The 27,447-nt window shown below is 48.6% G+C and overlaps 1 protein-coding gene across 3 annotated transcripts; it reads right to left on the bottom strand.

The window, feature by feature from the left end:
* Positions 1-5,627: 5,627 nt before the first annotated feature.
* Positions 5,628-26,131, bottom strand: LOC311514125 (uncharacterized protein). 3 transcript variants are annotated; one of them, XR_014709828.1, is made up of 4 exons: positions 25,974-25,986; positions 21,997-22,109; positions 13,850-13,982; positions 11,689-11,813 (listed from the first exon to the last, which is right to left on the bottom strand). XR_014709828.1 is itself a non-coding variant. In XM_084616532.1 (3 exons), exons 2-3 carry the CDS (start codon positions 22,028-22,030, stop codon positions 10,459-10,461), a joined length of 1,389 nt encoding a protein of 462 aa, XP_084472658.1. In that variant the 5' UTR covers positions 22,031-22,109; positions 25,974-26,131; the 3' UTR covers positions 5,628-10,458. The 3 variants fall into 3 exon arrangements, 2 of the variants coding, with proteins under 2 accessions (XP_084472658.1, XP_084472659.1); XM_084616532.1 differs by lacking the exon at positions 13,850-13,982 and having other exon boundaries at positions 5,628-11,813; positions 25,974-26,131; XM_084616533.1 differs by lacking the exon at positions 13,850-13,982 and having other exon boundaries at positions 5,628-11,810; positions 25,974-26,131.
* Between the last annotated feature and the right edge of the window lie 1,316 nt (positions 26,132-27,447).

The following is a 27,447-nucleotide window of genomic DNA, read 5'->3' as shown; positions in this document are numbered from 1 at the left end:
GAAGGTGAGGCGATCATCTAGTCCAACCCCCTTGCTCAAAGCAGGACCAATCCCCAATTTTTGACCCAGATCCCTAAATGGCCCCCTTGAGGATTGAACTCACAACCCTGGGTTTAGCAGGCCAATGCTCAAACCAGTCTAGTCAGGTAGGAGGGGAATTCAGCCTTGTTATGTCTCAGAGCTCTGAGACCAGATGGGGTGGGGCCTTCCTCAGTGTTGTCAACTCTCATGACGATTATTGTTTTCCGTAAAGCCCCAGCTCCTGGAGTCAAGTGGACATGTGATGATTTCAGCCTTCGCTCTTAAAGAAAAAAGTAAGTTTCTAGCCCTCGTGGCTACGGAGAAAGCTTCAGAATGTGACCCCCGTGCGCCCTGAAGACTCAGAAAGCAGAAGGCAAATAAAAAGAAGCCCAAATGTCTTTTGACACAGTCACATGATTGTAAAGACATGTTCATGATTTTGGGTGAGCCTGCCTCAGGGTTTCTGAGCCTTTGGGGTTGGCAATTCAGCAGAACACCGGAGTTACGAACACGCTGGGAACGGAGGACGTTCGTACCTCTGAACGAAACGTTCTGGTTGTTCTTTCCAAAGTTTACACCTGAACATGGCTGGGGGGCTCTGAAACTTTACTATGCAGAAGAAAATGGCTGCTATCCCTTTATTTTCTGTCAAATACATTTCACGCAATACTGTAGTGTGTCTGAATTTGGATTTTTTGGTCTTTGCGGCTGCTGGATCACGTATGTCCGGTTCCAGAGGAGGTGTGTGGTTGACTGGTCAGTTTGTAACTCTGGAGTTTGGATCTCTGAGGTTCTCCAAAGCCTCTCAATACTTGAGGATTTAGATGTGGCATCTGTAAGCGTCCTGCCCCTTCCCACCACTCCCCGGCAGGGAAGCATGACAGGGTTTCTGAAGTCAAGTGACTTAGGGAGAAGGTTTTTCCTTCTATTGAGGCCCTGAGTTGACGTGAAACCACTCAGTGAGAACGGGGGATGGAGAAGCTAACACCCTTGCTGTCTAGGGTGACCGTATTTCCCAAAGGCTGGGGCTTGCATCTCTGCTCGCCCATGCCCTGCCTCCCCCCCGCTTTGGACTGGCATCACCATTCAGCGACAAATGCCCACTTTGGCCAAAAAAGTCGGGATGGCCAGGACAGGGCTGAAAAAAGGGATTGCCCTGCTGTCTCTCTGATGCCTGGCCAGGGATCCTGGCGTTGCCACAGTGGTCCGTATACAGAACTTTCCCCCCAGTGGCATGCAGCACGTTGAGTGGGGCTGGGACTGGGGGAGGGAGAGGGAAGATCCCACAAATCCGCCAGAATCCAGACGTCACGTTCAATGCTAGGCGTGTCTGGAGAACGTCCTGGAGATTGCACCCTGCGGAGCTCAGAGACCAAGCCTCTGTTCCTCAGCATCCCTGCCCGCAACCCTCCCACCCAGAGAGACCACGGCTGGTGACACTGGTATGAGCAGGAACGGCTGGGCCCATCGCAGGGTCACTGAGGCACGAATGAGCTTTGGTAGAGCTAACATTCCTCATCCCGCTCTCCGGGTGCAGATGCTGATCCGCTGGGCTTAAACCATGTCACGCCTAGGGTGATGGTCGGGTAACGGCCCCACTCAGATCGCGCTCTGCTGTCTGAAGTGAGGGACCCATCTCCCCTTTCCTGAGCCAGTAACTGTCTCTGGATATTTCTTTCCCCAGCTCTCTGGCCGTGCCTAGATTTGTCAGAAATCTCCCAACCCGGGTCAGTGAGAGAGGAGAAGGGGGTCACCCTGAACGGCAGGGGGGGGTTTACCCTGAAGAGCTGAGTGTGGCCTGGCTCCGGAGGGGCTGGGAGCTGGGGTAGCTGTCACCCTACAGCACTCTCCGGAGTATACGAATCCTGTTCTGTTTCAGGGTGGGTGTGTTTGGCATGGAAGCGCCTCGGGGCAGGGTCCCCTTTCGCTGCACCTGCCGAGCAGTCAGAGGTGTGAAGTTCTGGCATGGCCTTCCAAGGGGAGCAGTGGGGGGCAAAAAAACGAACCGGCTTCAAGACTGCGCTGGATACATTTACGGAGGGGATGGGATGAGGAGACTGCCTACAATGGCCTGTGGCCCATCGGCGACTGCCCATAGCAAAACTCCGCAACGGCCGGAGACGGGGCATTAGATGGGGAGGGCTCTGAGTTACTACAGAGAATTCTTTCCCCGGTATCTGCCTGGCAGGTCTTGCCCACATGCTCAGAGTCTACTTGATCACCTTATTTGGGGTTGGAAAGGAATTTTCCACCAGGATAGATTGGCAGAGACCCTGGGGTTTTTTCCACCTACCTCTGCAGTGTGGGGCATAGGTCACTTGCGGGTTTAAACTAGCATAAACGGTGGGTTCTCTGTAACTCGGAAGTCTTTAAACCAGTGGTTCTGAGCCTTTCCAGACTATTGTACCCCTTCCAGGAGTCTGATCTATCTTGTGTACCCCCCGCAAGCTTCACCTCACTTAAAAACGACTTGCTTACAAAATTAGACAGCAACGTACAGAAGTGTCACGGCGCGCACTTACTGAAAAATTGCTTCCTTTCCATTTTTACCAGCTCATTATAAATCAATTGGAATATCAATATTGCACTTACATTTCAGTGTGTCATCTATCGAGAGGCATAAACAAGTCATTGTCTGTATGAAATTGTAGTTTTGTCCTGACTTCGGCAGTGCTTTTTGTGTTACCCGTTGTAAAACTAGACAAATATCTAGATGAGTTGATGGACCCCTCGTGGAAGACCTCTGTGTACCCCAGGGGTACGTGTACCCTTGGTCGAGAACCACTGCTTTAAACCTTGATTTGAGGACTTCCCTAACTCAGCCAGTGGTTAGGGGGTCTATTACAGGAGTGGGTGAGTGAGGTTCTGTGGCCTGTGACGTGCAGGAAATCGGACTAGATGGTCATGATGGTCTTTTCTGACCTTAAGGCCTAGGAGTAGTCAAGTTAAGGAATAGGAAGGGGACGCTTTCTTGAAACCCGCCCCCCCCCCACACACACACGCTGGGACAAAACCACACGTCCTTTCTGCAGACACTTGCCCAGGCCATGGTTGGCTGTGACCCTGAGACTATTATTGTCCTGGAAGGGGGTTTCAACGGCAATGTAGATTAGGTTTTGGACAGGAACCATGAGGAGCCACACGCTCCATCAGCCGGGGGACTGTATTGTCTCCTGCAGACCTTGGGATTAGTAGCTGTCTGGCAGTTCTCCCATCCCATTGCTAGGCAGTACCCTTGGCTGAAGGCTACTCCCAACCAGGTCTTAGGGGCTATCATTTTTATACCACGAAGGCCAGTGTCAATATATTTGTTCAGTCTTCTAGGTCTCCCAGAAACAACAAGGAGTCTGGTGGCACCTTAAAGACTAACAGATTTATTTGGGCATAAGCTTTTGTGGGTAAAAAACCCCACTTCTTCAGATGTATGAAGTGAAAATTACAGATACATGGCTGGGATGATTTAGATGGGGTTGGTCCTGCTTTGAGCAGGGGATTGGACTGGATGACCTCCTGAGGTCTCTTCTAACCCTGATAGTCTATGATTCTATGAAATATACTGGCACATGAAGAGAAGGGAGTCACCTTACAAGTGGAGAACCAATGTTGAAGGCCAATTCAGTCAGGGGGATGTGGTCCACTCCCAATAATTGTTTAGGAGGTGTCAATACCAAGAGAGGAAAAATTGCTTTTGTAGTGAGCCAGCCACTCCCAGTCCCTACTCAAGCCCAAATTAACAAACCCCGTTGCCTACTCTGTCCCCATATCTACTCTAGTGACACCATCAGAGGACCCAGCCACATCAGCCACACCATCAGGGACTCATTCACCTGCACATCTACTAATGTGATAGATGCCATCCTGTGCCAGCAATGCCCCTCTGCCATGTACATTCGCCAAACCGGACAGTCTCTATGCAAAAGGTGAAATGGACACAAATCGGACATCGGGAATGGTAAGATACAAAAGCCAGTCGGAGAACACTTCAATCGCCCAGGACACTCAATTACAGATTGAAAAGTAGCTATCCTTCAACAAAAAACTTCAAAAACAGACTTCAAAGAGAAACTGCAGAGCTCCAATTCATTTGCAAATTTAACACCCTCAATTTGGGCTTGAACAGGGACTGGGCGTGGCTGGCTCACTACAAAAGAAAAGACGACTGAAGTGATCCTGATAACAGTCTTCAAATATGTTACGGTCTGTTATAAAGAGGACAGTGATCAATTGTTCGCCACGGAGCAGCAGGATAGTACAAGCAATAATAGGCTGGATCAGCAGCCAGGGAGATTTAGGATGGATATTAGGAAAGCCTTTCCAACTATAGGGATAGATAATTACTGGACTAGGTTACAAAGGCCTTGTCTACATGGGAAAGTCGATCTAAGCTAGGCAATTTGAGTTACATGAATAGCATAACTCAAGTCAACGTAGCTTAGATCAACTTACCGCAGGGTCCACGCTACGCTGGGTCATTGGGAGATGCTCTCCCGTGGACTCCCCTTACTCTTCTCATTCTGGTGGAGTACAGAAGTTGACGGGAAAGTGATCTGTGGTTGATTTAGTGGGACTTCACTAGATCCGCTAAATCCACCACCACTGCATCGATCCCCCGGTAAGTGTAGACAAGCCTCAAGAGAGGTTGTGGAATAGCAATCACTGGAGGTGTTTAAATAAATACCCGTGAGGGATGTTATACTCGATTCTGCCTCAGGATGGACCAGCTGACTTTGTGAGGTTTATTTTAGTCCTATTTTTGTATGATTTTAGGGTTCATTGTCCTAGTCCTTCACTTTGACCATGTCTCCCTGTGGAGAATGTGGGAATTTTTGTAATCTCATAACACAAGAACGAGGGGTCACCCAATGAAATTAATAGGCAGCAGGTTTAAAGCAAACGAAAGGAAGTATTTCTTCACACAACGCACAGTCAACCTGTGGAACTCATTGCCAGAGAATGGTGTGAAGTCCAAGACTATAACAGGGTTCAAAAAAGAACTAGATAAGTTCATGGAGGATCGGTCCATCAATGGCTATTAGCCAGGATGGGCAGGGAGGGTGTCCCTAGCCTCTGTTTTCCCGAAGCTGGGAATAGGTGACAGGGGATAGATCATCTGATGATGACCTGTTCTGTTCATTCCTGCTGAAGCACCTGGCATTGGTCACTGTCGGAAGACAGGACACTGGGCTAGCTGGACCTTTGGTCTGACCCAGTATGGCCGTTATGTTTTAATTTTTTTAAAGAAACATGCATCACTCCATTTCCCCTCTCACTTTGCATTGGGAACTACTGGGTGTGAGGAAGTTAATTCCTTCTCTGGAACAGAGGAAGTCATGGTTCTTGGTGTACCATTGTCCCATCCAGGCTGGCATGGATACACCGTCAAGAACGGTCCACATACAAATGGAGCCCCCTGGTCAGGCAATGGAAGATCCATCTGTCACAGTTCAGGGCAACTGGACCTGCGTTTCCTTCAGTGGTCCAGCAAAGGCTTTGGGGGAGACATGCCTCTGTCTACCTTCTGATGGGGGTATTTTCAGAATGGATAGTGACTTCCCTTTGTAATTCCCAGCACAGACAGGTTGCTATGGATAGACGTTACCACAGAGTTCCTTCTAAGCAAACCGACTTTATTCTTAAGGTAAAAACCATGGGAGAAAAAACATATCACAAACAATAGAAGCTACACACGTGCTAAGACGCTTACCAGGGTTCATCCCAGCTCTCACACGGGCTCTGAGAAGTGCAGTCTTTTATGACCCATCTGTAGGAGCACCCTCGTCATAATAAGTTCATTAGCACTTCAGCTCGGAACAAACACTGTCTTACGAAGCCCCCATGGGCCAATCCACCCCTAAGGACAGGGGCCCTCTGTAGACCAGGGAATCCACCACAATGCTTGGTGAATTGTTCCCATGGTGAATTACCCTCACTATTTAAAAACATACACCCGATTAACACTCTTCATTTTTTAGCTTTAACCCTCAGTCCCTGGATCCAGTTAGACCTTCCTCGGCTGGATTCAAGAGACCTTTAAGATTTGTTCCCCACGAGATACTTATGGACTGTAATCAAGGCACCCCTTAACTGTCTCTTTGTTCACCTAAATAGATTGAACTCCTTGACTCTACCACTGAAAGACAAGTTTTCTAATCCTTTAATCATTCTTATGGCTCTTCTCTGACTCCTCTCCAATTTATCAACATCCTTCTTGAATGGTGGGCATCAGAATTGGACACGGTATTCCAGCAGTGGTTTCACGAAAAGTAAAATAATCACCCTATTACTACTCAAGAGTCCCCTATTTATGCAATGCACATTCACATTATAAAGTTCGCGGACGATACCTCGCCGGGAGGGGCTGCAAGTGCTTTGGAGGACCGGATTAAAATTCAAAATGATCTGGACAAACTGGAGAAATGGTCTGAAGCCAATAGGATGAAATTCAATAAGGACAAATGCACAGTACTCCACGAAGGAAGGAACAACCAATTGCACACATACAAAATGGGAAATGACGGCCTAGGAAGGAGTCCTGCAGAAAGGGATCTGGGGGTCATAGTGGATCACAAGCTAAATATGAGTCAACAGTGTAATGCTGTTGCAAAAAAAAAGCGAACATCATTCTGGGATGTATTAGCAGGAGTGTTGTAAGCAAGACACGAGAAGCAATTCTTCCGCTCTACTCTACGCTGATTAGGCCTCAACTGGAGGATTGTGTCCAGTTCTGGGAGTCACATTTCAGGAAACATGTGGACAAACTGGAGAGAGTCCAGAGAAGAGCAACAAAAACGATTGAAGGTCTAGAAACCATGACCTAGGAGGGAAGATTGAAAACACTGGGTTTGTTTAGTCTGGAAAAGAAAAGATTGAGAGGGGCCAGGATAACAGTTTTCAAGTACATAAAAGGTTGTTACAAGGAGGAGGGAGAAAAATTGTTCTTCTTAACCTCTGTGGATAGGACAAGATGCAATGGACTTAAATTGCAGGAAAGGCGGTTTAGGTTGGACATTAGGAAAAACTTCCTAACTGTCAGGGTAGTTAAGCACCGAAATAAATTGCCGAGGGAGGTTGTGGAATCTCCGTCATTTTGAGATTTTTCAGAGCAGTCTGGACAAACACCTGTCAGGGATGGTCTAGATAATACTTCGTCCTGTCTTGTGTGCAGGGGACTGGACTAGACGACCTCTCGAGGTCCCTTCCAGTCCTATGATTCTATCATTAGCTCTTTGGGCCACGGCATCACACCACGACCCCCAAATCTCTTCCAGAATCACTGCTTCCCAGGATAGAGTCCCTCATTCTGTATGTATGGTCTACATTCACATGTGGCTGTATTAAAACACACATTGTTTGCTTGGGCCCTGTTTACTCAGTAATCCAGATGGCTCTGAATCAGGGACCTGTCCTTTTCAGTATTTACCACTCCCCCCTATTCTTTGTCATCGGCAAACGTCATCGTGATGATTCTCTGTTTTCTTCCAGCTCACTGATAAAAATGTTAATCAGCATTCAGCCGACAAGACATCCATGTTGGGCCCCATTGGAAACAGACCCAACTGATGGCGATTCCCCTTTTACAATGACATGTTGGGACCTATCTGTTAGCTTGTTTTTAATCCATGTAATACGTGCCTGTGACATTATTGACATAATCTCTACCTGTATAGATCACTGGTGCAACCACTGTTATATATTTGCAGCAAATACAGTACAAAGGTTGTCGTTTAAAGCGTCTATGGAAAGGTGATGGTTTGCTGGTTATGATTCTGCTATCTGGATGCATGTATCATTTTTGTAGTTGAAGTTAGGAATATTGGCTCTGTACTGTCTGTAATTCAAACTTGTGCTGTGCTTCTGGGGGAGACCGCAGACAAGTTGGTGTCAGCTCGGCCTAGCCTGCTGGATGGCCCATTAAGGACCATCAGCGATACAACTGAGAGAAGGCAAGGGATACACCTTGTGACTCAGCAAAGTGTGCAGGGACTTGCCCATGTGGCTCCAAACTCCATTTTGCTGGAATTTTCCACAGTAAGAACAAAGAGGGGTTCTTACACCTGGAAAAGACTATAAAAGGCTGATGCCTCATCTCCACCTTGTCTTCAGTCCTGCTTCTTGCTTCTGGAGGGACTTTACTATAAACAAAGGACTGAAAGACCCATCCCAGCTGGGGATGTTCTCCAGAGACTGGATTTGAACCTGCAGTTTATTCCACCACTGCTACAAGAACTTGGCCATGACTGGATGGAATTGAGTCCATGTAACCAATTCTGGCTCTCATCTCTACCTTTTCCTTTTATGAATGAACCTTTACATTTTAGATTCTAAAGGATTGGCCACAGCGTGATTTGTGGGTAAGATCTGATTTGTATATTGACCTGGGTCTGGGGCTTGGTCCTTTGGGATCGAGGGAACCTTTTTTCTTTTACTGGGATATTGGTTTTCATAACCATTTGTCCCCATGACGAGTGGCCCTGGTGGAGATATGGGGAAACTGGAGTGTCTAAGGGAATTGCTAGTGTGATTTGTGGTTAGGCAGTGGGGTAAAATCGAAGTCTTCTCTGTCTGGCTGGTTGGGTTTGCCTTGGTATACACAGAAACCCTAGCCTTGGGCTGTGACTGCCCTGCTGGAAGCAATGTGTCTTGAACTGTCACTCTCAGTGGGGTCCCACCAGAACCAGTCTCATTACAATGCCATGTTCATTTTATAGCATTCTAGTTTTTTAATCAAAATACCTTGTGGTATCAAGTCAAATGCCCTATAGAAGTTAAGTAGTTTATATTAATACTATTATCTTCATCAATCAAACTTGTAACCTCAACAAAAAAGATACCAAGTTTCATAGAATCATAGAAGATCAGGGTTGGAAGGGCCCTCAGGAGGTCATCTAGTCCAACCCCCTGCTCAAAGCAGGACAAGTTTGTTTGACAGGATCTATTTTCCATAAACTCACGCTGATTGGCATTAATGACAACCATGTTACTCAATTATCTTGAACCATGGACTGAATTGCACTTGAGCTTCTTCCATGTCATCATGAAGGAGCAGGGGAAAAGCAAAAATAAAGTAAGAAACGACAATTTTAGTACATGGTTCTTTGTCTCAAGGTCCCCAAATCTGAGCTACATCCTGGCAACCAAAACTAACATACAGTTACGTGACTGAATGGGCTTCAGGCAGGAGAGAAAAATCCACATCACAGACATTTTCAGTTTCACATAAAATGAAATTCCAAAGCAGGTTACCTCTGTGAACTCCAGAACAGAAGAACAGATTCCTGCACTGCATTCTCCTCTCACCCATTCAAACCTGCTTCAGTCCGCCCCACTTCATTATTATTGAGTCAAGTTATTTACAAAAGGTTTTCCCCGTTTCGATGATGCTAGAACATCCAGTCTTCTCATCTGGAAACAATCCCAGCTCAGCAGCAAAAAGTCCAGGAAAAGCTTTGCCAATAGATGGAGAAAGGGATGAAAACACTGAACCATCACGGAGTGGTTTTGTGATCCTCTCAACTCCCCCTCCAGGCCTCTGACACGTTCATCTCCAGCCCTAGTGAGTCTGATTTAAGATCCAGTTGTGATTCCTAAGCACGGAGAGCTGAGAAGACTGGATCATGTGGCACTTTGGGAGGCGGAAGGATAAAATGGGGAGAGGGTAAGCTCCATTGCGGCTCCCACAGACGCTAACTCTGCTGGGTTGAGGGGGGGTTGAACGGTGATGGAAAAGGAGGGAATCCATCAAGCTCACCCTATGGCCTTCTGGTGACAATGGTGGCTGAAAGGACACTTTAATCCCATCCCTGCTCCAGATGTTCGTTATATTTAAGTATATTTTTAAATGAGAAAAATGGTAGGAACTATAGCTTCTGTTTAATACAACCCAGAACAGCCGGGAGCGAGACAATCTCTCACCAAAGGGGGAACTCAGTGACTCCGCCAATCACCCGGCTAATGGGAGTAAAAAGTAGAAATGTGGTGCTCAGAGTTTTGTCTAGACTAGAAAAGGGGTGTAGATTAGGACAGGTCAAGGGGCAATGTGTTCGTTAACCCTGTCCATTATACCTGTGAGAGGGCAGTACTGCAAATATACTTGTCTTTTTACATGAGGATCGCTACCTCAAGCTAGCTAACCCCTGGGAAAATCCCAGAGGAGACAAGGTAGATTTTACCTCAGTGTAGCAAGGTGATGGCATCCCATCTCCCCTACCTGGGGCTGATGGACATTCCCGGTAGGAGGGACCTACATTCTCATGACTCAGGACAAAGGAGCGGATAGAAAGGACCAAAGAAGAGCAAGCTGCGAAAATCAACAGTGTGCTACTCATCTGGGGTGGGGGGAGTTGCGGGACCACAGTGAGGCAAACACCGCAAAGAGCCTTAAAGGTCACGATGTGGGAATTAGAAAAGCATTCAAAAACTTTTTTTTTGTTGACAGCCTTAGACAAGCTTTTTGTGGTGTTGCTCTCCCTTGTGGAGACTCTGATGTCTAACCAGGTGTGAGCTCTGATTAAAGCTTCTCCCACACTCCGAGCATCGATAGGGTCTTTCCCCCGTGTGGATTCTCTGATGTATGATAAGGGTTGAGCTCACACTGAAGCTTTTCCCGCACTCGGAGCATTTATAGGGCCTCTCCCCCGTGTGGAGTCTCTGATGCGCAACAAGGGCAGAGCTCACGCTGAAGTGTTTCCCGCACTCACAGCATTCATAGGGTCGCTCTCCTGTGTGGATCCTCTGATGTGCAATAAGAGCCGAGCTCTGAGTGAAGCTTTTCCCACACTCAGAGCATCTATAGGGGGTCTCTCCCATGTGTATTCTCTGATGCTGAGTAAGGTTGGAACGGTCAGTGAAACTTTTCCCGCAGTCGGAACACGCAAAGGGTCTATGTCCCGTGTGAATTCTCCAATGTGTGATAAGGTTTGAGCTCACGCTGAAGTTTTTCCCGCATTCGCAGCACTTATAGGGCGTCTCTCCCGTGTGGATCCTCTGATGTCGAATAAGGGTTGAGCTCCGACTAAAGCTTTTCCCGCACTCGCGGCATTCATAGGGTCTCTCTCCCGTGTGGGTTCGCTGATGCCTGATAAGATCGGAGCTGTCCGTGAAGCTTTTCCCGCACTCACAGCACTCATAGGGTCTCTCCCCCGTGTGGGTTCGCTGATGCCTGGTAAGGTTTGAGCTGTCCGTGAAGCTTTTCCCGCATTCTGAGCACGTAAAGGGCTTATTTCCCATGTGAATTCTCCAGTGCGTAATAAGGTTTGAGTGTCGATTGAAGCTCTTCCCACACTCAGAGCACGAAAAGGGTCGATTTCCTGTGTGGATGGTCTGATGTGCGACCAGGTTGGAGCTCACGCTGAAGCTTTTCCCACATTCCAAGCACTTAAACGGTCGGTTTCCTGTGTGGATTCTCTGATGCCGAATAAGGTGCGAGTTCCGATGGAAGGTTTTCCCACATTCACCGCATTCATAGGGTGGCTCTCCCGCGCGGATTCTCTCCGGCTGAAGAAGATCTGAATGGCTACTGATGTTTTCTCCCCACTCAGGGCACGTGGGCTCTCTCTCACTTGTGGGGATGCTCTGCTGGGCTGTGGTTTCCTTGAGGTCCTCGTGACAATGACCCACTTTCTCCCTTGGCTCATTTCCCCGCTCCCACTCTGGCCTGTGCTGACTCTCACAACCTTTTCCCTGCTTCCAGCTCCTGGACACATCCCCTTTAGATCTTTGTGATAACGCCACGTGTGATTCCCCGTGCTCAGCATCTTCCTGCTCCTCATTCTCACTCACCGTCCCATCACCTGCTGGGACAGAGAGAGAAACCTCAGAAACAGGAGTGGAAAAAGGGGAGAGGGTGACACTAAGCACCCGTGTCTTTTAATGCAATGATATTAGTGCAATAATATGTGTTGTTCATTTTCAAATGATACCCCACAAGGCATATACTGGGATATCATTTGAAAATGACCACCCCACGACGAACACACATTATTGCAAACTAAGCGGCAGTTCTGCAGAAAGGGACCTGGGGGTGACAGTGGACGAGAAGCTGGATACGAGTCAGCAGTGTGCCCTTGTTCCCAAGAAGGCCAATGGCATACTGGGATGCATTAGTAGGGGCATCGCCAGCAGATTGAGGGACGTGATCGTTCCCCTCTATTCGACATTGGTGAGGCCTCATCTGGAGTACTGTGTCCAGTTTTGGGCCCCACACGACAAGAAGGATGTGGAAAAATTGGAGAGAGTCCAGCGGAGGGCAACAAAAATGATGAGGGGACTGGAACACATGACTTACGAGGAGAGGCTGAGGGAACTGGGATTGTTTAGTCTGCGGAAGAGAAGAATGAGGGGGGATTTGATAGCTGCTTTCAACTCCCTGAAAGGGGTTCCAAAGAGGATGGATCTAGACTGTTCTCAGTGGTAGCGGATGACAGAACAAGGAGTAATGGTCTCCAATTGCAGTGGGGGAGATTTAGGTTGGATATCAGGAAAAACTTTTTCACGAGGAGGGTGGTGACGCACTGGAATGGGTTCCCTAGGGAGGTGGTGGAATCTCCTTCCTTAGAAGTTTTTAAGGTCAGGCTTGACAAAGTCCTGGCTGGGATGATTTAGTTGGGGTTGGTCCTGCTTTGAGCAGGGGGTTGGACTAGATACCTCCTGAGGTCCCTTCCAAGCCTCATCTTCTATGATGATAATGCAGCATGTGAAATTATACACACTCCCAAAATTTGTGCTTTGAAGTCCATGACGAACAGGCATTTAAACTAGGCATGTCAGTGTGAACGGATCTCTCAGAGTAGGTTATTGGGTTGTAATTTAAAATACATCCAAAGGTCACCCCCTCTCCAACCCTGCTGCCAAGACTTAGTAACGTTTCAGCACGGCGGTGGCGGTGGAATGTTTCTGGTAGGGGCGTGTTACACTGGGGTAAAAGATTATTTAAGGGTAGCTGAGATAGGACAACTTGTTGTCCAAAACAATACCATGGGGATTTTATTTAAACTAGAATAAATGGAACTTGATTCTACAGTAACGTTAAATAGATGAATATATATAATAAAAAGGTACACACACACACTATAAAACTTACTACTGAGTGTACTTAACTATAACCCTCTAAATAAAGAAACAGATCTCTCTCGGTATGCACAGGTTATTAACTCTTAGGTCGTGGTGGTTTATCTCACAGGTGGTGGTGGTGGTGATTATTTTAGTTCAACGTAGTTATTTCCCCAAATATCTCACTGGGTGCTGTATGACACCCAAGTCAGTCTTTGAGCCTCGAGTGCCCCTTGTGACTTCCTGAAGGGATAGACTCAACTCGGAGGGGTGAACACTATTTACCTCTCTCCGTTCTGAGAACTGACCATTTATTCCTACCCTTTGTTTCCTATCAGTCCAGGAGAGCCCCTTACCTCTTATCCCACGACAGCTTTCTTTGCTTAAGAGTCCTTGGTGCTTAAGACCTCTCCCTCTTTTGTGGCACCCCACGAGCACCAGCTCCCCATCATCTTCTTCCCTCCCACTGCTCCCTGCCCTCCCTTCTCCCAAGGACTCCTGGAGAGGAACCTCACACGGTCTCCTGTCAGTGGATGGCCCCACCTGACTGTCACACCCTCCATGCACTTGGGGAGTTGTTATAGCAGATGAGCAGTTCTGTTATAGTTTGGCTTGGAAAGATGAAATTTTTACCAGTACATGCTGATGAACACTGACCGCACCGTACATTCACATACGGATGGGAAAATATTTCTATCGATAACCATCTATATTTCCAGATAGGCAAAATAAGAAAAATACTGCTTGAGAACTTATTAGGGTTGGATGTCAGGTGACTTACTTGGTATATTTTGACGTGTGACGTTGACGACTTGTGTTTTAACCGTTATAAAGCATTCACTTTTTCAACGTCGACATCTGGGGTCATAAAATAATTGTCTGGCCTCTCCCCTCCCGTGCATAATTTCCTGAAACTGTGAACATTTAAATCATAAAAGATCAGGGTTGGAAGGGACCTCAGGAGGTATCTAGTCCAACCCCCTGCTCAAAGCAGGACCAATCCCCAACTAAATCATCCCAGCCAGGGCTTCGTCAAGCCTTAAAAACCTCTAAGGAAGGAGATTCCACCACCTCCCTAGGGAACCATTTAAAATCATTTAAAGTCCGGGACCTCCATGGCAGTATTCTCTGAAATGGTTCCTCTGTTCCATGCGCAGGGCTGGTAAGAGAGCAGAACTGAAAGCTCTTGATGTGTGGGTGAGACGACGGTGTAGGGAGGAGGGATTTCAGTTTATTAGCAACTGGGGAAGAACTCCAACGAAACCAGAACGGAACCAGATTGCTGCCACACAAAATTCAGAGAAGATAGTAGAGGGTTTTTTGTTTGTTTGTTTTTTTTTTTTTTTTTTTTTTTTTTTTACAATTATGGGGTGAGGGAAAGCCAAGAGATGTGGAGGCGCACATGGTTCAGACAAAGACATCTCTTAGGGATGAGTTTAATTAAAGGGGGATGTCTATATCTCAGTAAAGAAGACAGGAAAGAAGTCCAGATAGGAGGTAGTGAGGAACAGTCAAATGAAACAGAATCCCATTTAAATAGAACACATGAAGGAAAGCACAGACAAAATTTAGAAAGACTGGTATACAAATACAAGAAGTCGAAATAATACAATGGTTGAAACGGAGTGCCTGACATGCCATGAGGGTATTGATAGAATAGGCATCATGGAAACTTGGTGGAGAGAGACTAATCAGTGGGACATGGTAATACAATGTTTTGTTCAATATATTCATTAATGATCTGGAGGATGGTGTGGATTGCACCCTCAGCAAGTTTGCAGATGACACTAAACTGGGAGGAGAGGTAGATATGCTGGAGGGCAGGGATAGGATACAGAGGGACCTAGATAAATTGGAGGATTGCGGCCAAAAGAAATCTGATGAGGTAACAAGGACAAGTGCAGAGCCCTGCACTTAGGACGGAAGAATCCCATGCACCGCTACAGACTAGGGACCGAATGGCTCGGCAGCAGTTTCGCGGAAAAGGACCTAGGGGTGACAGTGGACGAGAAGCTGGATCTGAGTCAACAGTGTGCCCTTGTTGCCAAGAAGGCCAATGGCATACTGGGATGTATAAGTAGGGGCACAGCGAGCAGATCGAGGGACGTGATCGTTCCCCTCTATTCGACACTGGTGAGGCCTCATCTGGAGTACTGTGTCCAGTTTTGGGCCCCACACTACAAGAAGGATGTGGAAAAATTGGAAAGAGTCCAATGGAGGGCAACAAAAATGATGAGGGGACTGGAACACATGAGTTATGAGGAGAGGCTGAGGGAACTGGGGATGTTTAGTCTGTGGAAGAGAAGAATGAGGGGGGATTTGATAGCTGCTTTCAACTACCTGAAAGGGGGTTCCAAAGAGGATGGCTCTAGATTGTTCTCAGTGGTAGCAGATGACAGAACAAGGAGAGTGGGGGAGATTTAGGTTGGATATTAGGAAAAACTTTTTCACTAGGAGGGTGGTGAAACACTGGAATGCATTACCTAGGGAGGTGGTGGAATCTCCTTCCTTAGAAGTTTTTAAGGTCAGGCTTGACAAAGCCCTGGCTGGGATGATTTAATTGGGGATCGGTCCTGCTTTGAGCAGGGGGTTGGACTCGATACCTCCTGGGGTCCCTTCCAACCCTGATATTCTATTCTAATACCAGGTTACAAAATATAAAGGAACGACAAAGTAGGTCATACTGGTTGGGGAGTGGCACCATCTGGTAAAGAAAGCAGAGAGTCAAATAAAATAAAATAAAAAATTAGATGAAACAAGCTGCACCGTAGAATATCTATGGATAGAAATTCCGAGCTTGAATAAAAAGAATACAGCAGTAGGGATATAACACCACCCACCAGATCAGGACTGTGAAACGCTGCAGAAGTTTACAGAGTCTACAAAACCAGAAAGAACAAATAATACTGATGTGAACTACCCTCATGTTGACTGGGTAAATGTCACCTCAGGGGGTGAGCAGAGGTGAAACTTTTAGATACCATTCATAGCTTCTTCTTGGAGCAGCTGATTCTGGAACCCACCCGGGGAGAGGCGATTCTTGATTTCGTCCTCAGTGGACACGGGATTCGGTCCGCACAGCCCAGTAAGTGTGACCATAATGTAATTAAATTTAACGTCTTTGTAAGGGGGGGGGGGACAATACCGTGGTAACCTTTAGCTTTAAAAAGGGGGACTACACCAAAATGAGACGGAAATTTAAAAGAGCGGTCACAAGGGTTAAACGCCTGAAAGCAGTACGGGGAACATCGAAAACTGCCCCAGTATGGGTTCAGACTAACTGTATAACCCAAATTGGAAAAGGCAAGAGAGTGTCTCAAACTGGGGGTTCCTGACCCAAAAGGGGGGTGATGGTATGGCCACGCATATTTCTGCACTGCCTTCAAAGCTGGGCAGCCGGAGAGCAATGACTGCTGGCCGGGCACCCAGCTCTGAAGGCAGCATCGCCACCAGCAGCCGTGCAGAAGTCAGGGTGGCATGGAAGGGAGGGGGGACGATCATCACAGCACGAAGTATTTTCGGAGCTGGTCCCAGCAAAAACAAAACAAACAAACAAAAAACTTGAGAACCTCTACAGTAAGAGGACCAAAACAAGGCCACTATAGCTAAACAACAGAGCTACGGAGGCCATTCAAGGTATGCTGTAAAATCTGGACGTTAAATGCTGGTGAGGTGAATAGGAACACGCACAAACTCTGATACGCTGATGCAGGGCAAGAAGGGAATTTGAGAAGCCACTTGCTAAAGATGCAAAAACGAACAGATTTATTTTTAAGTATACTGGAAGCAGAAGGCCTGCCAGATAGCCAGTGGAGACACAAGACAACCAAGGTGTTGAAGAGCTCCGTTTAAGCTTGAAAGCTGGTGTCTCTCACCAACAGATATTGGTCCAACAACCAAAATACCACCTCACCCACCGCGTCTCTCTAATATCCTGAGACCAATTTGACTAGAACACCACGGTCTAAAATGGAGCACTCAAGGAAGACAAGGCCATTTTGGAGAAGCTAAATGATGGATGTGGGAGAAATAGCTCTGGTGGTGGGGGGGGTCGTTTTGGGGTGAGAGATCTGAAGTCCTGTTCCACACTGATGTGTAAACAGAAGAGGCTTTCGAATAAACTGATACATTTAACAGTACTAAGTCACCAGGACCAGAGGGTATTCGCCCAAGGGTTCAGGAGGAACTCAAAGGTGAAATTGCAGAACTACTAACCATGGTCTGTAATCTATCACTGAAGCAAGCCTCTGTTCCGGACTATTGGAAGATCGCTAATGTTTAAGGCTACGTTCTAGTCGCGGGTATTTTTAATAGTCATGGACAGGTCACGGGCGGTAAACATGTCAAACCCCCACCCCGAGGTAAGTCATCCCCCCTGACTGCCTCCCACACACCCGAATGGCTGCTGTTCCAGAACTCACGGAAAGTCATGGAATCTGTGACCGATTTTTAACCTTCCTGATGTCACCCCAAGTTTTAAAAAGTATCCCAGGAGCGACCCTGAGAATTACAGGCTGGTGAGCTTCACTTCCCTTCTGGGCAAATTGGTAACAATGGCAGTAAAGAACAGAATGATCAGACGCAGAGATAAACACGATTTGTTGGGGAAGAGCCAATTCTGCTTTTGTGACGGGAAATCAGGCCTCACCAATCTATTAGAACTCTTTGAGGGTGTCAACAAGCATGTGAATAAGGATGATCCAGAGAATATAATGCACTTGGACTTTCAGAAAGCCTTTGACAAGGTCCCTTACCAAAGGCTCTTAAGCAAAGTAAGCAGCCATGGGATAAGAGGGAAGGTCCTCTTGTGGATTGGTAACTGGTTAAAAGACAGAAAATCAAAGGGTAGAAATAAATAGATTTCACAATGGGGAGAGTTAAATGGTGGGGTTCCCCAAGGATCTGCACGAGCTGTTCAACATATCCATAAATGATCTGGGAAAAGGGGTACACAGTGAAGTGGCAGATACAAAATGACCCAAAGCAGACAGCAAAGAGTTACAAAGGGATCTCACAAACCTGGGTGACTGGGCAACAAAATGGCAGATGAAATTCAAAATTGGTAAGTGCCAAGTGATGCACGTTGAAAACAATAATCCCAGCTCTACATATACAGTGATGGGGTCTAAGTTAGCAGTTACCACCCAAGAAGGAGATCTTGGAGTCATGGTGGCTAGTTCTCTGAAATCATCCACTCCATGTGCAGCGGCCGTCAAAAAACCGAACAGAACGTTGGGAACCGTTCGGAAAGGGATAGATAATAAGACAGAAAACATCATATTGCCTCTCTATAAATCCATGGCATGCCCACATCTTGAATACTGCACGCAGATGGGGTCACCCCATCTCAAAAGAGAGATCTTGGAACTGGGAAAGGTTCAGAAAAGGGCAACAAAGATGATCAAGGGCATAGAAAAGCTTCTGTAGGAGGGGAAACTAAAATATATATTTCTGAGCTGTTCGGTTTAGGGCTGGTCTACACAAATTTAAGGCCAGCTTAAGGACGTCACTGAAGCCTGTGAAAATATCACACCCCGCGCAATGTAATTAAGCTGACCTAAGCCCCAGTGTAGACACTGCTGGGTCTATGGAAGAATTCTTTCAACTAAGATACCACTTCTCCATCACTGTAGTGTGTGCAAAAATAACGCCTACCCTTAAAGAAGAGAGGTGACTAAGGGGGGATATGATAGAGGTCTATGCAACCATGAATGGTGTGGAGAAAGTGAACAGGGAAGCCCCATCACTGGGGATTTTTAAGAGCAGGTTAGACAAACACCTGTCAGGGCCAGTCTAGATAATACCTAGTCCTGCCATGAGTGCAGGGGACGGGCCTCGATGAGCTCTTGAGGTCCCTTCCAGTCCTATGAGTCTAAGTGTTATTTACCCTTTCCTGCAATACCAAAACCAGAGGTCACCTGATGAAATGAATAGGAAGCAGGTTTAATACAAACAAAAGTATTCTTTCCCCCCCTACACAATTAACCTGTGGAGCTCGTTGTTGTAGGATGTTGAGTTGGCCAAAAGTATAACTGGCTTTAAAAAAAGAACTAGACAAGTTCATGGAGGATAGGTCCATCAATGGCTATTCCACAAGATGGTCAGCGATACAACCCCATGCAGGAAGCAACCCTAAACTTCTGACTGGCAGAAGCCAGGAGGGGAAGATGTGTCGATCACTCCAACTGTCCTGTACACTCCCTCTCAAGCTCTGATACAGGCCACAGTTGGCAGACAGGATACTGGGCTAGATGAGCCATGGGTCTGACCAGTAAGGCTGTTCTTATGATAAAAACGGCACACACCAAAAACGCTTAAAACCCACCGTTTTGAGCAACTGTGAAACATTACATTGATAAAAATCGGGGGGAAAAGCAGCTTAAAAACAAACATGGATATTATCCATCAAAAGTATAAAAATAAAATAAAAATCGAATTCTGCCTAGCCTAGCTATAGTTATTTACGTTCAGCATTACTTTCTGTTTAAAAGTCAAATATTCTAACAACTCTCAAATCCAGATGCTTACTCAGATTGTCTTGAAATTCTTCAGGATAGCAGCGTTGAAAGAGTTTGTAACTGTACAGATTGAACTTTCAGACTGACGAGGAAACGTGAGGCATCAAAAGGACGGACACGCCCATGAAGTGCGGCGAGATTAAGGCTCTGTTAATAGCCAGAGGTTTCCGGCAATCCACTGTCACAAAGATTGGCTTGCTCAAGGGAGTATGCTGTAGAGTCTGAGCCATACCACTGTCAACTTCCAGACAATATGTGATATGCAGGAGTTTCTTCTTGACGTTTTGCCCCAACTTCGAAATTTCCAGATTAAAAGCAATACTTTAAAGTTCTCTGAAACCCACATGCAGACCCACACCCCTAACCGATGCAGGTATGCCGGCCGATCTCTCGTATAGACACAGTTAACAGGGGCAAGTCCATTAAAAACCCTAAATGCCCATACCTGCATTAATGCAGAGTTAAGGTTGCCGAATGCTACTGTAACCCACACGCCCACGTAGTGGCGCCGAGACCACTTAAAGAGGGAGATTAAGGAATTTCCTCTACAGCCTTAGCTAACAGCCAGTTGGCTTTCAGCTCATGCACTAAGCTCCAGAGGTTCCCGGTTCGATCCCACCCACCAACAACTGGGGTCCCGCGTGTGGACGGTGGCTGAACGAAAACCAGGAGATGAAAAGTACACAACACCTCTTCCATGCAACCTTAACTCTGCCCCCACCCACTAGCACTGCAGCTGGCAAGAGCTACTCAGAAGAGTTCAGTAAGGGCGGTGCAAAGGTTAACAAACTACCAGGGAAGAAGAGATGGATTCTCCAGCTATTGAAATCTTCAGGACGATTTAGTCCGTGTCATAAATATAAAGGGAAGGGTAAACCCCTTTGAAATCCCTCCTGGCCAGGGGAAAGCTCCTCTCACCTGGAAAGGGTTAAGAAGCTAAAGGTAACCTCGCTGGCACCTGACCAAAATGACCAATGAGGAGACAAGATACTTTCAAAAGCTGGGAGGAGGGAGAGAAACAAAGGGTCTGGGTCTGTCTATATGCTGGTCTTTACCGGGGATAGACCAGGAATGGAGTCTTAGAACTTTTAGTAAGTAATCTAGCTAGGTATGTGTTAGATTATGATTTCTTTAAATGGCTGAGAAAAGAATTGTGCTGAATAGAATAACTATTTCTGTCTGTGTGTCTTTTTTGTAACTTAAGGTTTTGCCTAGAGGGATTCTCTATGTTTTGAATCTAATTACCCTGTAAGGTATCTACCATCCTGATTTTACTTCTATTTCTATTAAAAGTCTTCTTGTAAGAAAACTGAATGCTTTTTCATTGTTCTCAGATCGAAGGGTTTGGGTCTGTGGTCACCTATGCAAATTGGTGAGGATTTTTACCAAACCTTTCCCAGGAAGTGGGGTGCAAGGGTTGGGAGGATTTTGGGGGGAAAGACGTGTCCAAACTACGTTTCCCAGTAAACCCAGTTAGAGTTTGGTGGTGGCAGTGGATATTCCAAGGACAAAGGATAAAATTAATTTGTACCTTGGGGAAGTTTTAACCTAAGCTGGTAAAAGTAAGCTTAGGAGGTTTTCATGCAGGTCCCCACATCTGTACCCTAGGGTTCAGGGTGGGGGAGGAACCTTGACAGTCCGACACAAGGTATTCAGCTGAATGCTGCCGTAACTGGACGAAATTCGAAGGCCTGTGTTACCCAGGAGACCAGACTATATGACCTCATCCCTTCAGGCTTTAAATTCCATGAATCTGTCATAAATATGAGGACGGACTAAGAGAACATGTCACCATCTGTCTTGTGCTCTACAGACGGGAATCCCAGCATTTATCGGCATGCCCTCCGGCTGCGTGCACTGGGTCAGCTGTAATCAGATGGGGGAGGGATCAGTTGGAGCAGCTTGGCGGAGCTGTGACTGTGACATGAAGGGACGCGCACATGAAACTTGAGGGACTGAGTCTGCCCCATTTCAGGGTTGTAGGTTGTGTCACCAGGGGGAGTTCTGGCCAGGGGGATCGTCAGCAGTGTGGTGGCATACAGGCTTGGTGGTCTCGAGGGGTAAGTGACGGCAACGACTCACCTGAGGCTGACGGGCTCCGTACCATTTTGCAAGTCTGGGACAGCCTGTGTGCGGTAGATTACAGGCCAGGGGTAGGAAGTTTCTATTCACGACCCTTGCACCTAAGCCTACGTTTTGCCTTAGCAAAGAGAAGATGTTCGACTTTGCCCTGTACTGTTCCCGGGCTCTGTTCCCCGCAGCGTTCTGCAACAGGAGAGGGCAGAGCGCTCGAGCGTGTGACAGTGGCACGTTGCTGAAACAGGGCAGAGTTAAGGTTACATGATGGGGGTGACGTGAACCTTAACTCTGCACTTCCCCTTCCAAGAACCGAGGGGACGGGAATCCTTACCCAGCGAGGTCACATTCTTGTAGTTCTCCTGCATGACGTCTCTGAGCGGGGTCCAGCAGGGCCCACTCTTCCCTGGTGAAATACACAGCCACCTCCTCGAAGGTCACCGGCCCCTGAAAGAGCAAGAGTCCAACCCTCAGGACCTGCTGCCCCACTCACAGCCCCACCATTCGTGGGGCAGAGGAGCCAATCAAGTGGAAGCTCCGGGAGGCTCCCGGTGAACAAAGCCCCACTCCCACCCTGCGGAGATCAGGCGTGGGGAGAAAGAGAGAGCCCCTGGTCTCTCCCAGCAGAGAAACAGGGGCAAACCCACTAGCCTCCTACAGTGGCTAGAGGCCCCAGCAGAGTCCACGGAAAGCCCCCTGGTACGAATTCCACTGTCAGCAGCTGGATATGAGGGGAGGGGGAATCTCCCCTAAGCCTCACTGCTGGGTGCCCCCTTCATATCTCACAGCAGCTGCTGGTGAGTCGGGTCAGGCTCCAGCATGGGCAGCCTGGTCCGTTTTCCCTACCGAGTCCAGGGGTCCTGTTTCCTCTTCCACAAATTAGGGACTATTTCCCCTGACACTGTCCCCAGGGCAGTGCACCACACCCCCCCAGCAGCAGGGGACAGGGAGAACCAGGGACTGGCTTTTCCCCTCTCTCTGCTCCTCACCTTGTTCACAGAAGGCGGATCTGCCCAGGGAGGCTGTAAGAAGTGTGTCTGGGCAGGCCAGTCGGCCAACCGCTCTCCCCACTTATTTCTCCCACTGCCCCCCTTCAGTCTCCCTCCTCTTTCCCCATCGCGCTCCCTCTGGCCGGGAAAGTCCCGTTTTGGAGTTGTCTGCTCTCCCGTGGCTGGATCGGCTCCCGCAATCGCTAATGGGAGGAGAGACGAGAGGCCGTTGGGGCAGACCCAGGACTTTCCCTGAGGTCTCTCTGGTTCAGGAGTTAGGAGCAACGGGGCTGGAGAATGTCCTCACCTTGGCTGGCGCAGAGGGGGCTTTAATGAAGGTCTCTCCTCGGCACCGATCCCACTGGGGGAGCAGCAGCTGCTCAGCCTGGTCTCCCAGATCACAGTGGAGGCTGCAGGGTCTGACCAGGAAGCTGAACCCCCATATCCTGAGCAGAGAGGGGCAGAGGGTCTGAGCCGCCTTCCCTCCTTTAGCTACAACCGGAGCTCCGTGGTGCGGGCAGCTAATGACAACACCTCCCCACAGGGACAGGTGCTGATCTCATTTATCCCGTGTTAATCTGGAGTCACTCTTTGTCCTTCCTCGCAGTAACTCTGGATTAACACGTGTCTGAAGGTTCGTCTACACCCCACCAATTTATGTAGGTTATTGGAGACTGCGGGGGGGGGGGCTAATTAACTCAACGGGCCACAGCTTAGAGCAGTCGTTAAACAACCTGTGAACCCCTTTCACCAAAATGTCAAGCCTCGCAAACCCCCTCCTAAAAATGAATATTTCCCGGGATTTTCTCCTTTACCCGAGTATAAATGCTAAAAGCCGTGATCTTGGAAACATAAACTTTGTTTCTACGACATTCTTATTACACACTATTTATTATTATTCATCATTACAGTATTTTATTACATTCTGAAAACGGCAACACTCTTCCCAGATCTCACGGTGGCAGCTTGTATCACTTTGAATACGCCTGTTATAAGAGGAGGCTCCTAGGTTTCCTCCAGGAGCATCGGATGTGAACCAGCCTGAAGGGCTTCAAGAAGCCAACGCAAAGAGTTCCCCTTACACAAGCATTCAGGTCTTGAGCGGTCCAGGCAAACAACGCACCTTACAACGAAGCTTAAACTTGTTCTTTGTCATAATTTTAAAAACCATACGAGCTGCCTATTGAATTTTAAAAACAGCAAAAAAATCCACCTTCCTTTCTATTTCTTATAAAGTCTTGAAGTTTAAATGTCCTCAGTGTGATAGAGATGCTTGCTTTGATCTGCTCAGCTCTCGGAAGTCCAGGGGCTCTGGGCTGTCGGTCCCGTGCTGCCCGGGGTCCCTCGGGACAGCTCTGTCCGACATTAGGGATTTCCCCCCCTCCCCGAGAACCCCCTGAAACATTTCGCGAACCCCCAGGGGTGAGTTGAGCACCCTGTCACCACAGCGACTGTCACTCAGGGAGCGGGGAGTACCTACGCCACCAGGAGAAACACCTGGCGTTCCTACAGTTTTGAAGGGGGAAGAGAAGCAAAAACGGTGGTGATTTCATATCAGACTTTGTAAGTGGATAGAAAGTTATCCTCACCCCTTGCAGGCCATTCATACAGGCAGAGAGAGCGTCTTTAACAGGAGAATGGAAAGCCTGGAGGAACCAAAAAATATTTAAGAAATTTCCATGTCCCATCACTGGCCAAGAATGGCCACCAGGCAACCACCCCAGAAGTGGCTGCATCTCGGTGCTGGGGGAAGGAACCCCCGAGGGGAGACCGTTCATCACCTGGCGGGTGGGGGTACCTCTGGTGAAAATGGTGAGGAGAACGTGAGGGTAGCTTGGAGATGCTCGGGCACTGGATGGGGCCGCAAGGACCCAGTTACACCCAGGGCAGCCCACTGAGGAGCAAACTCCTCGGCTTGTGCCGTCTGGGGAAAAGCAGAGGATGCAGCCCACGGTCTGGTTAGCAGCTGGGAGACACTGATCCCCCTTCCAAGAGGGGCAGCCCCTGGCTTTAATGCCTATGACATATGGGGCCAGTCTCTTTCATCGACCCTTTTAAATGATTCTCCAATGAGAAGCAAGTTGATCAGGGGACAATTTAACCCCCTGCATCCGGAAACTGTCTCAGGGCGACAGAAAAGGAGCACTTGTGGCACCTTAGAGACGAACAAATTTATTCGAGCCTAAGCTTTCGTGAGCTGCAGCCCACTTCATCGGATGCAAGCCGTGGAAAATACAGTGGGGAGATTTTATATACACAGAGAACATGAAACAGTGGGGGTTACCCTACACACTGTAACCAGAGTGATCAGGTAAGGTGAGCAATTACCAGCAGGAGAGAAAAAAACCTTTTCTAGTGATAATCAAGGTGGGCCATTTCCAGCAGTTGACAAGCACCTCGGAGGAACAGCGGCCGGGGGGAGGTGGGGGAATAAACATGGGGAAATAGTTTTACTTTGTGTAATGACCCATCCACTCCCAGTCTCTATTCAAGCCTAAGTTAACTGGATCCAGTTTGCAAATGAATTCCAATTCAGCCGTCTCTCGTTGGAGCCTGTGAGGTTTTTGATAAAATGCTGACGACGCGAGAGGGAAAACCACCAAAATCGGAGGGGATTTTATATCCAGATTAAAGAAGGGGGCGGGGGGGAAGTGGGCTCCTTTGAAGGGATTTTTAGATGAATGTTCAGTAAACGGTCCTGGATTCCCACCCCCACCCCCATATGGGCAGCAAGGTGCCCTTTGAAAAGCCGCTTTAAGAGGGCAGCCAGAGGGGTTGGAGCAGGAAGGGCTACCTGAGGGCAGGGATGGGGTGGCAACAGGTGACTGGCAGCTGGTGGGGTGGGGGGGGGGAGTTTTGAGACTACAGCAGCTGTGACTGGGTCACCTGGGGCTAGGCACATGGAGGGGGGGGGGCACTTGCTCCTCCCTTTCCCTCCTGTGCCCCTTCCATGCCCTGTTGCTGGCAGAGAACAGCCCCCTCGTCTCCACCCCAGAGCCAGCCGCAAAGCTGCGCCCACTAAGCCCCTTCTCATTTGGGGAATGACTCAGGGCAAGAGTTTCCCACCTAAGCCAGGTCAATGAGCATTGAGAAGGTGGAGGGGAGGGGGGGGAACCCTCCCCCCCAATTTTGAGATGTTAAATTGATATTTGAGAACTAGGGGACCTCTTTCCCCACCAGGAGCAGATCCTGCCCCACAACTTCATTAGCCGCAAGGGAGCAGATTCGGGGCGGGGGGGGGGAAGATTTAATGCCCCCAGGTCCCCTTGAGCAGAGGGTCTCACTTTCCCACGGTCACTTTCCCACGGTCTCTGTCAATTACCTGCCGTCTCTGGCTCCGGGCTGGCCCCAGCTGGAGAAAGCGCCCCCCGGCCGGGCAGGGAGGGGTTAATGGGGGGATTCCCTCCCCCCAGCACGGACCGCGGGGGGAGCAGCAGCTGCTCGCCCAGCGTCTGATGCTCTCGGGGCTTTGTTCTCCCGGATTCCTGCCTCCTTCCTCCCGGCTGCTCCAGCCCCTTCCTGTGCCCTGCAAATCCCGTCCCGCGGCTGCGGCGCTGGCTGGGGGGGGGCTGGCCCCAGGGGTGCTCGCCCCCCTCAGCCCGGGCAGGGGCGGGGGCGGGGGCTGGGGCTGGGTCTAGCCCGGGGTGCCCGGAGCTCCGGCGGGGTCTCCGCACCGCGGAGTTTTGTCCACACAGGCGCAGCCGGCGAGATCCAAACCCTGCAGGATCTCGGGCGCCGCCGGAGCGTGTCCACACCTGGTGCCCTGGCGTGGAGCGTGAGCGCAGGGCACGGGGCGGGGGGCGCTACACAGGCCCCGGCTTCCCTGGGGGTGCTCAAGCCCCGCACCCCCGCTCTGCCCCCAACCCCATCCCACCTCTTCTGCCCCACCCCACCCGAGCCCTTCCCACCCCTGCTCTGCGCCCACCCCAGCACATCTCTGCCCTTACAGGAGGGGACCGTCCCTGGCTTTATCCCTTCATTTAATGACTGTGAAAAAGCAAACAGCAAGAGAAGGAGTTCCTGTTTCCTACCTGGCCGAAAGGAAGGCAGGCTGAGTGATTTCCAGGGCCCTGAGGAATAAAAGCCAAGCTAGCAGAGGATGGTTTCGATCCATCGACCTCTGGGTTATGGGCCCAGCACGCTTCCGCTGCGCCACTCTGCTGGGTGATTTTTTCCCTCTGCCACGCTGGGCAGACTGCTCCTTGTGGGTCCGAGTGTGTGACTTGGGCGCTGGGGAGAGGGAGTGGGCACAAGGGACTGTTACAGTCATTGAAGAAGGTCATTTTGCCTGTGTCCTTTTCAACTATAAAAGAACCAACTGAAATCTGAGCGCTGCATTCTTCTCTGCTGTTCGCTTTGGGCTAAGAATTGGGCAAAAACATCCTCTCCCTCCCCGCCTCCCCCGGCTTTTCTGCGGGCAGGATACAGTCCGTTTGCTGAAAACCTGGTGCTGAAAACGTTAATAATTGTTATGTCATTTATTATGACCCATTTAACATTTGTTCTCCATCTCACATATATTAGAACCAACTCTAGCTTCTAAAAATGAATTCCAAAATCCAGTCTGCCCTCAAAACTTGGTGGCCAGATTTCCAAACCTCTCTGAGCAAGAGAGATCCGAGCACTTTGCATAGGCCCGTATATTTTTCAAAGGCGGTTTTGTTCAGTGAAATGCAGGCCCAGAGAGTGTATTAAACTGAGAGGGGAATGGAGCTCACTGCTTATTTTATTTGTTTCCCAATGGGCAATTCCAGGTTTCTAAATCAGCTGGAATATTTTAAGATTGCGAATAATTT

Source organism: Lepidochelys olivacea, assembly GCF_965140295.1.
Source record: "Lepidochelys olivacea isolate rLepOli2 genome assembly, chromosome: 28".
NCBI classification, from domain to species: domain Eukaryota; kingdom Metazoa; phylum Chordata; order Testudines; family Cheloniidae; genus Lepidochelys; species Lepidochelys olivacea.
This window is presented reverse-complemented; position numbering and strand designations above follow the sequence as displayed.